Source organism: Mus caroli, unplaced genomic scaffold (genome assembly GCF_978045245.1).
Source record: "Mus caroli unplaced genomic scaffold, Mus_caroli_1 scaffold_5, whole genome shotgun sequence".
Taxonomy (NCBI): Eukaryota; Metazoa; Chordata; class Mammalia; order Rodentia; family Muridae; genus Mus; species Mus caroli.
In genome coordinates this window covers 20,930,662-20,944,398 of record NW_028227260.1, presented here as the reverse complement: position 1 = coordinate 20,944,398, position 13,737 = coordinate 20,930,662, and the positions used below count along the sequence as shown (strand labels likewise).

At 40.1% G+C, this 13,737-nt stretch overlaps 1 protein-coding gene across 3 annotated transcripts in view; it reads left to right on the top strand.

The window, feature by feature from the left end:
* Positions 1 to 13,494, top strand: part of Phf8 (PHD finger protein 8) — a 119,167-nt gene extending 105,673 nt beyond the window's left edge. For all 3 annotated transcript variants that reach the window (XM_021153037.2, XM_021153035.2, XM_029473204.2), the window contains 4 exons: positions 1,166 to 1,261; positions 5,241 to 5,350; positions 9,811 to 10,147; positions 11,000 to 13,494. In XM_021153037.2, the coding sequence (XP_021008696.1) occupies positions 1,166 to 1,261; positions 5,241 to 5,350; positions 9,811 to 10,147; positions 11,000 to 11,088 (632 nt within the window). In that variant the 3' untranslated portion in view covers positions 11,089 to 13,494. The remainder of the gene's footprint in view (positions 1 to 1,165; positions 1,262 to 5,240; positions 5,351 to 9,810; positions 10,148 to 10,999) is intronic.
* The last annotated feature ends 243 nt before the right edge of the window (positions 13,495 to 13,737 follow it).

The window sequence follows — 13,737 nt, the reverse complement described above, 5'->3', positions numbered from 1 at the left end:
TGGTAGATTAGTAACTTGATGCCTTGTCTTTCTACTGGGGTAGACTCTTCAAGTTCCCTCTCCCCATTGTTGGGCATTTTGGCAAAGGTCACCCCATTAAGTCCTGAGAGTCTCTCACCTCCCAAGTCTCTAGTACTTTCTAAAGCCTCCCTCCCTGCAAGGCTGCTGGTCCTGGTCTTCTGTGCTTCTCTCCTGGCCCTGCCGCCATACCTGATCCTATTTGCCTTTCCCCTACCCCTCCCCTCTCCCATCCTGGTCCCTCGCACCCTCTGCCTCAGGTAATTATTTTCTTCCTCCTTCTAAGTAGGATTGAAGCACCCTCACTTGAGCCTTTCTGCTTGATAAACTTGTGGTCTATGGGTTGTATCCTAGGAATTGTGTACATTTTTGCTAATATCCAGTTACCAGTGAGTACATACCATGCATGTTCTTTTGGGTCTGGGTTATGTCACCCAGGATGATATTTTCTAGATCCATCCATTTGCCTGTGAATTTCATGAAGTCATTGTTTTCAATGTAGTATTCCATTGTGTAAATGAACCACATTTTCTGTATCCGTTCTTTGGTTGAGAGACATCTAGGTTGTTTCCAGTTCTGGCTATTATAAATAAGGCTGCTATGAACATAATAGAGCACATGTTTTGGTGGAGCATCTTTTGGGAATATGTCCAAGAGTATAGCTGGGTCTTCAGGTAGAACTGTTTTCAATTTTCTGAGGAACCACCAGATTGATTCCCAGAGTGGTTGTACCAGTTTGCAGTGGAGGAGTGTTCCTCTCTCTCCACATCCTCACCAGCATGTGCTATCACTTGAGTTTTTGATCTTAGCCATTCTGATTGGTGTGAGGTGGAATCTCGGGGTTGTTTTGATTTGCATTTTCCTGATGACTACAGAACTAAATCTAGAGCAGCTAAATTTTAAAAGATGAGCCAAGTAACTCACATGAGTGACTATGAATTTGGTGAATGTAGAAGGACTTTCATAACAAGGGTACAACTATAGAGAAGGTACAAAATGTAAGATATTTAGGAACCTTCTGCAGTTGAATGTGGATTATGTAAATGAATATACTTGAAGAGGAGGAGGAAGGACTGAAATATGTATCATTCTGTCTTTGTTCTTTTGGATGAGATTTAATTTATCCTGCCTTCACCTCTCCCTACAGTCTATCCATCTCTGGAGTCTGATGATGATGACCCTGCTTTGAAATCTCGACCCAAGAAAAAGAAGAATTCAGATGATGCTCCATGGAGTCCTAAAGGTGATCTAGCATTCTATATCTTATACTCTGTAGGACTAATCAGGTGAAAAATAGAGACAATGTAAGACATCTGTAATCCAAGATCTTACTCAGCCTCTCATTTGCTTAGTCGGCAAGTATCTGTTACTTTTAGTACCATGTTAGGTGCCAGGGCTAAATTGATTGTGTGACAGACATAGTTTGTGTAATCTAGCTAGGAAAATCATAGCTATTGTTTTTGAAATCTTATGACTTGAGATGAAGGGAACCAGAAGAGTTCACTAAGCCATCTAAAGCTTCTAAGAACATTCTGGTAACTGTCATCCCAGCCCCACTATGATAATTTTGTTTTCAAGGAGGAAAACTATGCGGACTCTTGGGCTCTGCAAGAGTCCCATGATTGTCAACTACTAAGAAGTTATCCCTAAGGAAGGGAAGAAAGAGAGGGAAAGTAGGTACCTGAAGTAAACATGAAATTTTGAGAGAGAAAATAATTTTCTTCATCTCATTGGTTGGGCTATTTGCAGTGAAGAGCATTCAAGGGCTTATTAATTTTTGAATATGTATGATGTATGTTTCTGTTTATAGTGTTTGTGAGTATTTATATATGTATGTTCACTCCTGTGTGGTTATTTAAATATGTTTGCAGTTGTGTGTATATGGAGTTGAGAGAATAACATCAGGTGTGGGCCCTTGTCCTCCCACTTTGTGACAGAATCTTTTCTTGTTCAGTGCTAATTACCCCTATTTTCAGGGATTCTCCTATCTCTGCCTCCCATCCATTATAGGCATTCTGGGATTATAGATGTGCCTTACCACATCCAGTTTGGTGTTCCAAACTCCAGTTCTCATGTTTATGTGGCAAGTGCTTTGCCATTGAATTATCTTCCGCAGTCTATGATACTTTCACTTCTTAATAAACTACACAAATGTTAATGGCCTAAAATAATATTTACCATTTCTCATGATTCTTTTAAATCACTCTTAATCTAGAACAGTTCGTCTTGGTTTTGTTAGTTTTCTTATAGAAACTGATATAATGGTCCTGTAGCCAGTATCACCTTCTAGATTTATTTGCTTTCATGTAACACTGGCTTTTTTTGGGGGGGGGGGGTTCGAGGCAGGGTTTCTCTGTGTAGCCCTGGCTGTCCTGGAACTCACTCTGTAGACCAGGCTGGCCTCAAACTCAGAAATCCACCTGCCTCTGCCTCCCGAGTGCTGGGATTAAAGGCGTGTGCCACCACACCTGGCTACACTGGCTTTTTTTAAGAGACTGGTTTTTTTTTCTCTCATAGTATCATTTAAGTTTTTCTATATTTGTACTTTCTAAATTCTCAAAATACTGTAAATAGCTTGCTTTTAATTTCTTAACAACTCAAATATTGCTGCAATTCACCTGTTAACATGATTGCATGCTGTTCCACTATAGTTATCACTAATGACATGAAAATGTTCATACTCGGAGCTGGGTGTGGTCAATTTTGCCTTTAATATCTGCACAGAGAGACAGGTGGCTCTTTGTGAGTTCAAGGCTAGCCTAGTCTTCGTAGCAAATTTTAGGGCTACAGAGAGAGACTCTTTCTCAAGAAAACAACAAACTAAAGTTCATACTTGGAATCCTATATGTGTTGGTGCTATCTCAATTTCACCAGCTTTCTTTCTTGGGACTAGCTTATACCCTGTAAAGGAATACTTAGACACTATGTGAATACCCAGTTCTCTAGAACCAGTGTTTCATAAAGACTTGCAAACTGGTGATTTTTTTTAAAGATTTATTTTATTATTATATCGAAGTACACTGTGGCTGTCTTCAGACACACCAGAAGGGGGCATCAGATCTCATTACAGATGGTTGTGAGCCACCATGTGGTTGCTGGAATTTGAATTCAGGACCTTTGGAAGAGCAGACAGTGCTCTTAACCACTGAGCCATCTCTCCAGCCCAATATTTTTAGTTTTATAACTAATTCCACATTTGTAAGCTGGCATTCTTGTGTGTATATGTGTGTATCTGTCTGCCTGAGTATGTTCGTGTATATTTGGATGCACATGTTTTGTTTAATGGTTTATCTTCTGTCTGACTATTCAAAACATGCTTACCTTTTAAAAAGTACATTATAGAGCCATTTGAGATGACTCAACAGGTAGAAGTATGTACCATGCCTAACAGCTTGAGTTTGATCTCCAGGACCCACTTATTAGAAGTAAAGAACTGACTCCTACAAGTTGTCTTGTAACCTTCACAGTTGTGTCATGGTGACAAGCACAGTGTGAGGGTGGATGTCAGAGGATTTCAGAATAAATGAGGAGATAGCTCAGTAAAGTGCTTATTTGTGCAAATATGAGAACCAGAGTTCAACAACCAGCACCCACATAAATTATAAAACAAAAACAAAAACAACTAGCATTGATGATGGATACTTGTTATCCCAGTGCTGGGGAGGCACTTGCCCATTCATAATGGCCTATGTCTGTCATTGCTCTATCATGTGGGAGGCAAGATCTCTTGTTCTTTGCTGCTGCATACCCCTAGACTACTTGGCCCATTGTCTTCTAGCGCTACTCTTGTCTCTGCCTCATCGCTTACTCTAGGAGTACCAGAAACACAGACAAAAGCTACTGCATCTGGCTTTATGTGGGTTCTGAGAATTTGAGTTTGGATCTTCATACTTGCAGAGCAGATGCTTTACACACTGAGCCATTTCCCAAGCACCCTTGTTTTTTAAATGTTATTCTATGATTATCACTGAGGTGGGTATATGTGTGGAGGTCAAAGGATAACTTTATGGAATTGGTTCTCTCCTTTCACCTTTATGTGGATTCTAAAGAATGAACTCAAGTCATTAAACTTTGTTTGGTTTTTAATGTATATGGGGCTGGTGATTGAGCCCTGGTCCTCATGCTTGCACAGTAAGCACTTTACCAAGCTGTCTCCTCAGCCCTAGCTGGGATTCGTTTGTAAAGAAAAGCTTTCTTTTTTTCACTTGAATATTTGTTGCTCCTAAAAGATGCTTATTGAAAAAGATAAACAGGTAGTAATATTTTTAATTCAGTACTGTTAAGGTGCTATTAAAAGTTATGTCAAGAACTTCAAGAATTCATTGTTTGGTATCTATAGAATAATAATCTTCAATAGGTAGTATGTGTTACATATCAAGTCATTTGCACCAATTCTAAAATCTGAGAAAGAAGAGATAGGTGGGATCAGCGAGGACCCAGATATTTTATATATGTTATTATATAGCATACTTTTGAGGGATAGGCATGTTTTAAATATGTAAAAGTAAAATATATCTGTCAGATGATGAGTCTGAGTATGGAGGGCAAGGTAATGCAATATCATACTCTGGAGGTGCAATAAGGAAGTCATTTGTCTGAAGAAGCAGAAAGTAAGGGTGTTTAGCCTGTTTTCTGCAGCTGTAATGGAATATTACAACTGACTAAATTCTAAATAAAAGACTATTTTTCTTATGGTTCTAGAAGCTGGAAGTCTAAGAGCATGATGCTGGCATGGTATAGTCCTTCATGTTAAATTGTCCCATAAGTACAAGACGTCATATAGTAAAAGAGTAGGAGGAAAAAAGAGAGTTGAAATACACCCCTTTTAATACCTAACCCACACCTATAATAATAGCTTTATACTATTCAGGAAAACAGCACTATCATAACCTAATTGTGCCTCTTAAAGGTCTCCCATCTAATACTGTTGAAATGATCATTTAAGTTTCCACAAGAATTTTGGAGGGAGTGTTTAAACCATGGCAGTAGGTGAGGAAACAAGTTTGGAAAAGTAGGTAAGTCAGGAACAACAAGGTCATAAAAGCACATGAACAACATTAAATGCAGTTCAAGGAGGTTAATTTGTATTCATGTAAGCCTTGGTCATTAAATAGGACTCTGTGAAAAGCTAGAAGCAGGAAGAACAATATAGCTACCTTTGAAATAGTCGGAAGTTGAAGAATATAATTGGCAAATAGATTAGCATCCTGTTTCCCTTGCAGCCCGTGTGACTCCAACCCTACCCAAGCAGGACCGTCCTGTTCGTGAGGGGACCAGAGTTGCCTCCATTGAGACAGGCTTGGCTGCAGCAGCTGCAAAGCTTGCCCAGCAGGTAAGAGTTGACACCCAGCTGGTGGCCCTGCTACTGATGACTTAGAGCCTCAAAATTCAAACCTGTAGGGTGGTAGGATCCTGCTATTATGGATAATCTTTGGTCTTTGTCTTTGGCAGTATTCAAGCCCCTCCTATATCCTTTACATCCTAGCTTTGTGGCAAGCTAGTTGACATGAATTAGGGTTACCTAGTTGACATGAATTAGGATGAAAAAAGAGATCAGAGAAGTGTCCTTGTTGATGTCACTTGCCCCCCCTAACTATATGTAATTCCCACAGATGGGAGTGGGTGGGGGAGAATCAGTTTTCTTTCCAGGCGCGGTCCCTAGTAGGTCACCCATGCCTCAATGGAGGCCCCATGCCCATGTATAATAGACAACAGTAATTTGACTTGGTGAGTTACTTTAAAAACAAAGAACATATGAAATTGGGAGGGAAACATGATTGGGGAGAATCTTTAAGGTTTTGCAGGTAGGGGAGGCAGGCATGAATATGATCAATATATATTTCATGCATGTATAAAATTCTCAAATATGTTTAAAAAAATTGGAAAAAAAATCTTCGGGTAGAAAAACTAGATCTGTTATTTGCCTTCAGCTTTAGTCCTGAGGAAGTGACTCAGTTGAGTACACTTACGTTTTGAGTCACTCACCAATTTCGGAATTTGGCCTTTTACAAAGAGCGTTTTCTTAAACCCTTTATCAAATATTATTACCTTGATCTCTAACCCCTGCTTCTCAAGAGAACAAAATTCACCATTTTTCATCCTAAAAGGTCACCTTCACTAAATCAATTTTACCTCTTAGTATTAGTTTACAAAGTGCTTTAACATGTAGTTTGCTCAGAAACCCTAGGAATGTTTGGTTCTTTAACAATATCACATAGCTCCTCATGCCACATCCTATAGCTTAGAGTACTATTGAGCGTCTGCCTTATGTAGGTGCCCCTATGTACAGTGTCTAATATAATATTTCCAATAATCTTGTTCAATAGATGATATTTTCATCACTTTACAGGTAAAGAAAATGAGGCTCACTTAAATGACTAGTCCAGGATAAGACAGCCAGTAAAATGGAGGAGACAAGATTCAAACTCATATCCTCTAACTTCAAATTTCATGCTACTTGAGGTTTTTTCTTTTTCTTTTTCTTTTCTTTTCTTTTCTTTTTTTTTTTTTTTTTTTTTTCTGAGATAGGGTTTCTCTGTATAGTCCTGGCTGTCCTGGAACTCACTCTGTAAACCAGGCTGATCTCAAACTCAGAGGCCTGCCTCTGCCTCCTGAGTGCTGGGATTAAAGGCAGCTACTGCCGGGCACTACTTGAGTTTTAAAGTGAAATAAATAGTTAAATGTTTATATCTTTGAGTAATTATATTCTTTTTAAGTGAAATTTAAGAACTGTTTTTCATTTGATGTTCTGTAGAGCTATAAAGTTTCTGAAAAATGTCTTAGAAACTATTATTTGGAGCTAACAGAGATCAAGCAAACCAATCAATTAATCAAGTGACTTTTCTTTGACTAAAACTTCCCCTGCCATTCATCAGTGCCACATAAGATGTAACTTTTAAATAAAGGTTTTCTGTTGCTGTAAACAAACAGATGAAAGTGTAAAAACTACTCTTAGTGCTTTCTAAGGAGTAAGTACTAATTGGGTTGATAGAAATACTTCTAAGAAGAGGCTTTAAAGTTGGGGGAGGTATTAGATGCTATTTTGTGTGTGCACGTGTGTGGGAACTAGAAAGGATTTCAGGAAAATATTATTCCTTGCTAGAGGTCATAAAGCCCTATTTGTTTGGTCTCGAGGGACTTCTCTCTAATCTCCTGACTATCCTCCAATGTCTATCGTTTATGCCAGCCATACCCACTACAGTGTTTACGATTTACCCCATATACCAAATTGCCTCATGTCTTTATTTGCATAAAGCCATTCCTTTTGCCCATTCACTTCACCTACAATCACCTTATTTCTTTGCTCTTCATCTGTACTTCTCTATAGCATTATCACATGGTACTTATGATCATAAGGATATGTTACACTCTTTGGATGTATTTTAACTTGGTATCCTCATTTTAATAATGACACATGATAAATCAGTGTTGAAGTAAATTGAATGAATGAATGAATGAATGAGATTTTTCTGGATTGGAAACTTCATATTAGAAGATGAGTATAGCAGGGACACGTGGTGCACGCCTTTAATCCCAGCACTTGGGAGGCAAAGGCAGGTGGATTTTGAGTTCGAGGCCAGTCTGATCTACAGAGTGAGTTCCAGGACAGCCAGGGCTACACAGAGAAACCCTGTCTTGAAAAACCAAAAAAAAAAAAAAAAAAAAAAAAAAGAAAAGATGATGATGAGTATAAGTAAAGTTATAAAGTGGATTCTTGCCAGTCGCTGGTAGCTCAGGCCTTTAAATCCCAGCAAACAGGAGGCAGAGGTGAAGGCAGGCAATTTATGCCAGCACCCACCCACCCCCACACACACACTAAACAAACAAATGTAGAAAAATAACAGATTCTGGAACAGCTGCAACTGCCTTTATATAATTTCTCTTTTTCTCAGTTATTTTATGAGCATTGATTAAGATTAAGTAAAGAGTGTGTGTATGTCCTCCTATGAATAATAACACTTGATATAAAGTAAGGCTTAATGACATTTTCACCTTCAATCTTTATCAATATGGGTTGTCTAGCCACAAAGTAGAATACTATTAAAGTATGAATTTGGTTGGGAGCTTCATAACAGCTTTTTCAATAAAGAACTTGGCAAGGTGTAAGTGTTCTAGCATAAATTAATCCACTCACCACTTACATGCAAAAGAGATTAGCAGCAAAGGTAGGGAATTTTAAACTAATCTAGATGTGAAGACACAATTTATGGAGTTAGACTAGAGAACAGGGTAACAGAATTCATTCTTCTGGGTTTTATTTGTTGTTTTGTTTGTTTGTTTTTGTTTTTGTTTTAAGACAAGGTTTCTCTGTGTAGCCCTGGCTGTCCTGGAATTCTCACAGTAGATCAGACTGGCCTTGAACTCAGAGATCCACCTGCCTCTTTCTGGCATCCTCACATACACATACATACAGGGAAAATATCAATGCTCATTTTTAAAAAAAAAATGGAAAATAACAGGTAAGGATAAAGTTTTTTATTTTTAGAATGGGAATATAATTATTTTTTAAGATTTATTTATTTATTTATCTATTTATTATGTATGCAGCAGGCCAGAAGAGGGCACCAGATCTAATTATAGGTGATTGTCAACCACACCATGTGGTTGCTAGGAATTGAAATCAGGACCTCTGGAAGAGGAGCCAGTGCTCTTAACCTCTGAGCCATCTCTCCAGCCCGGGAATATAACTATTAATTCTCATTCTTAAAATTATTAAATGAATAATTCAGGAGCAATGCTTGCATGTATTACTAATAATTCTCATTCCTCTGAAATTTCTCTGATAGCCATAGCCTAACAGATCTTCTGAAGGCGAGTCTAGGCTTTTGTTCCCAAGAGAAGGCTAAGGAATATAGTCATGGAGTTGGTGTGTGTGACATTTCAGAAAGTTGCATGCTGTCAGCATGTGCTCAGGGCTCCACATGACCATTGTCCAGGTACCTACAAGATACTGGGAGAAGTGGCACAACTTCATATTTATTCTATACAAATTGAGATATTAAATTCAATGATTTAAAAAATTGTCGAGTCTTCTGTTCAAAGAAAAAAATCTGCAGAATGAAAAAAAAGCTATTATAAGAAATGGAGAATAATAATTAGATACTTTGAGTTCCTTTCACATGCTATATATTTTAATGTCATTTAAGCTTTCTAACAATTCTGAAAAGCAGGTATTACTTTACCATTTGCAGACAAGACAGCTGATATTCAGAAAGGTTAGTAACTTTAACTAAAATCATCTAATTTAGGAACTAGAAGCCTGGGTTTGAACTCACATTTACCGTATTCCAAAGCTAACACGTTACTCTCAGTTCATTTTGAGAAGATTTGTAAGGTGTCTAGTTACTAGATATGACTACTTTTCTATGAGGATTTGTGTTTAAATTACTTGTTATCCTTGCACTTCTGTTTTGTTATTTATAAAATGAAGAGGTTCCCCCCAACACACATAGGACTTTTATAAGAATATAGTAAATAATGTACCTAAGCTGCTGGTGTAAATTAGTTATTAGGAATGCCCATAGTTCACCAGAAACAAAGTCTTCAAAATCATTTACACTTGGCACTTTACTATTAAGTGGTAGGTGATGAGCTATGGGTGAATGATGTCAAAGAAATCACTGTAGACGTTGGAAGGCCTGTATAGTGTGTCCATACAAGGTGGACTTAGAGAGAATGGGGGAAAGGGGCAGGATGCAGAAACATGTTGACCATTGTCTTCTTACTTTCTGGGAAATTTTCTTTTTCTTTTTTTACTCTTTAATATCTCCACCGATTTGGCTTCTATTTCAGGAGCTACAAAAGGCCCAAAAGAAGAAATATATCAAGAAGAAGCCTTTGCTGAAGGAGGTAGAACAGCCTCGCCCTCAAGATTCCAATGCCATCATGACAATGCCTGCACCAACAGTGGCTACAACACCCCAGCCTGACACTTCCTCCTCACCCCAGCCACCTCCTGAGCCTAAACAAGAGGCTCTGTCAGGAAGTCTTGCTGACCATGAGTACACTGCTCGACCCAATGCCTTCGGCATGGCTCAGGCAAATCGCAGCACCACACCCATGGCCCCTGGAGTCTTCCTCACCCAGCGGCGCCCTTCAGTTGGTTCCCAGAGCAGTCAGGCAGGACAAGGTACATGACCCAAATGGAGATTAAAATGAGAGCTCTTAAAAGCTCCCTGGTCTAAATCTTAAGTGCTCTAGTAGATGAGAATACAAAGAAGCCAAACTTCAGGTGCTTGGATATTGGCCTTCCAATACCTACAGCTTAATAGTCCATGAAGAGGCAATTAACTGAATTTAAATAGAAGTAATACTAGATTTAGGTTTGAAAGATTCTTCTGGTGTTCATAGTGGAGGATGGACTAGAAGTAAGTAGTCTATACATTTCATTCCGAAAGGACTGAGTAATGAAAAGATGATAAACGTGAAGAGTAGTAGGATGTGAGAAGTGATTTGATGTCGCAAGACAAAAAGATGCGTGAGAGAGAAAATTCAAGCCCTTCTTTTCCTCCCATTGGCCAGAGCCCAATCCATAGTATATGGATGGATGTACTTCAAGGATACTGAGCTTGGTGTGATGTTTAGGGTCGACTAGAATGAGGGTTTTTAATGAAAGAAGGCCCTGAGCATGACATCCTCAGGGACATGGAACTATAGTCACTAGCCTACTGATCAGGATAACATGAATGGCATAGAAGTATATTGACCTCCTTAAAAAATTTTCTAAGGAAAGTGATTGAACCCAAAGTAAGTGATGGGAAACAACCAAAAAACTAGAACTATAGTAACTATGACTGCTGCAGCAATCAGAGAAGGAGTAGCCAAGCATGTGGCACTGAATAGAAGTGGTTAAGGAGGGTTCCTTGCCTGATATGGTGTAAGGGTGAAGAGCTTTGTTGAGAGAGAAAAACAAAGCATGGAGGTGTGGTATGGTGCTAAAATTGCTCATAAAGCCTCTGTTTATTTTGACCCTTCCTTACAGGAAAGCGTCCTAAAAAGGGCCTGGCCACAGCAAAGCAGAGACTCGGCCGCATCCTGAAAATCCACAGAAATGGCAAGTTACTTCTGTGAGACGAGCCCCATCAAGTCCTACTCCTTCATCCCTTCACCCCCATTGCCTTCTTCGTTGTCAACTCGGGGCACTCCTGGATCCTATGAGCCCCGGACAAGGTGCATTGTCCTGCTTTCTTGGGACTGACCAAAGGCACGGACTATCTCCAACTCCCTTTCCCACTTCCCCTACCTTTTTCCATATCCATAAATAGCAGGTAAATGGGAGACATTTCCAACTGACAAGAACCTTTTCCTGCTCCACCCACATATTTCACTTACACCTTGTCTTTATTCTTTTCCACTGCTCCTCTATATGGAAGGAATGATGAGGAGCAACATAAAGGGAGTCTGGGCCTGTCAGTTTCCTCAGCCATGGAGTGAGAAGCCCAGTGCTCAACATTTTCTGCACCTCCAGCCCTGTCTCTAAGCCTGCCCACCTCCACCCATTCCTACCCCTTCCTCACAACCAATGGATATACCCTACCTTCATTCTTGTTCCTGATAGAAGGTTGTGGTCTTTATCTTCTTTTACCTCTTTTTCATGACAAAATGAAGAGGGTCTTTATGACCCTATTATGGGACAACTCCAGAGCTGGCCTAGAAAAGCTGACTTTATCTGTCTTTGGGGGAGGGGGGAGGAGATTCCTTTTACTTTTCAAGGTGGGAAAAAGGACAGATACCCAAGCCTTTGACCATGATTGTTGCTTAGCCCACCAGAGGAAACTACTTTTGTCTGACTGCAAATGAAACCCCTATGATGATCTTCAGGAATTTGCCTGTATTTTTGAGGCCCTGTAGAACATTATCCCCATAGCTATAACTGGGTTCAAGCAGGTACAAACTCACCTCCTAGAAATCTGAAGTACCTGGCACATTGAGAACTATGGCCCCTGCCACCCCACAAAGCACAGCCTGGACCTTCTGAAGAGAGTGTGGTGACATAACCCTGAAGGGTCATTATCAGGAACTTCCATGTTTCTTTCCCCATCTAAGCTTAGTCTAAAGATTTCAGTACTAAGATCTTCACCCCTGGGACTTTCCACTTCCAGACCACAGGCCAACTATTCAAGCATAGTACAGATAGGCTATTCAAGTCTGAAGTTAGAAACAATGCCCATATGTGAAGTAGCAGATATTCTGATCCGCTTTTCTCTGCTTTCCTTTGTGATTGTCACTATTTTCCAGACAGTGTCCCCACCTCCCTCTTGTCTTGCCTTACTGGCAATCTGGGCTTGATGGAGACTGCTCCTTCTGAACAACCCATTTTGGCACTGCCCAAGTGGGAGTGTCCTCTACCTTCCACTTGTCCTCATCCCAGCTTGCCTAGTGCTTCTGGGGAATTTAACAGCTATGATGCAGACCACAGGGAATTTGTGAGGCCTCTGTGTTATCTTTTATGTTTGTGGCTTATCTTTCTTTTTTTCTATAGATGTATCGCCTTCATCCTTATTGGAATGGGGGATACTTTAGCATATTTGCTTTTTCTACCTTGGGGACCCCCAGGGGCCAAGCAGTCCTCCTTTAGTCACACCAAAGGCAAAAGGCCTGGCTACCTCCCCTTTAGCACGTGAGGTCCCTATTCCCCTCCTTTCTACTCAGCTTTGCTTATCTTGGAGATTTCAAGGCAGCAGTAGGGAAGTAAGGGGAAAGCAGGAGAAGCTCCTAACCCTGTATGGGCAACTTCCTGACTAAAGGCTGACTGTTGTCACCAAAAACAGGTCCCTAGCCCTTTCACCCATTAAAACTCCCTCTTGAACTTTCAAAGGCAGCTAATTGCTAGCACCCTCGCCCCACCCATTCCAGGCCTCTTTTCCCTCTGTTTCTTTGTTAGAAGGTTCTGTGGAGCTGAAACCCAGCCTCTAATGGGGTTTGTTTAGTTTAGTTGGGTTCTCAGAGTCTCCTGTTATTTTGTGTTGTTTCCAATGAAAAGCAAGTTTACCCTCAAAGTTATGCTTTTCCAAAGAAGCTAGTGTGTTAGTGGTGTTGTTGCTGTTGTTGCTGTTGTTGTTGTTGTTGTTTTGTTTGTTTTGTTTTTATGTTTCAGGTTCTAAGTGAAGTGAGGTGGAGAGGAGTTGGGAATAACCAAGGTTTAGAACATGGTGAGATAGTTACCTCTGATCTGCAATCCCCAGCAGAGAGTTGGGGTAGGATAAGAGGGCAGAGAGGATTTCTATTCACCTTTAATATATTTTTACAAAAAAGCAAACAATTTAAAAACAAACCCACCGCTTCTGTACATGTCTAAATATATTTTTAGAAGTGGGTAGGATTGTGATTTCTGATGCAGGGCCTTTTTATAAATAGGTTAGAGTAGCCTCATCCAGATTTCTCTGTTGTTTGTTCCCCTTGTTTTTTCTTATGTTGTGTTACTAATGTAATTTATATATTTTTTAGATCTCCCTTTCCTGTAGAGATAAAAGTGATTTATCTTGGCAATTTTGTTGCTTGACATTATTATTCATAGGGGGGTAGGGGGTGGTCATGGGGTGGTCGTGGTGAGGGTGGTGGTGAGGGTGGTGGTGGTGGTGGTGGTGGTGAGGGTGGTGGTGGTGGTGGTGAGAGTGGTGAGGGTGGTGGTGAGGGTGGTGAGAGTGGTGAGGGTGGTGGTGAGGGTGGTGGTGGTGGTGGTGGTGAGGGTGGTGAGAGTGGTGAGGGTGGTGGTGAGGG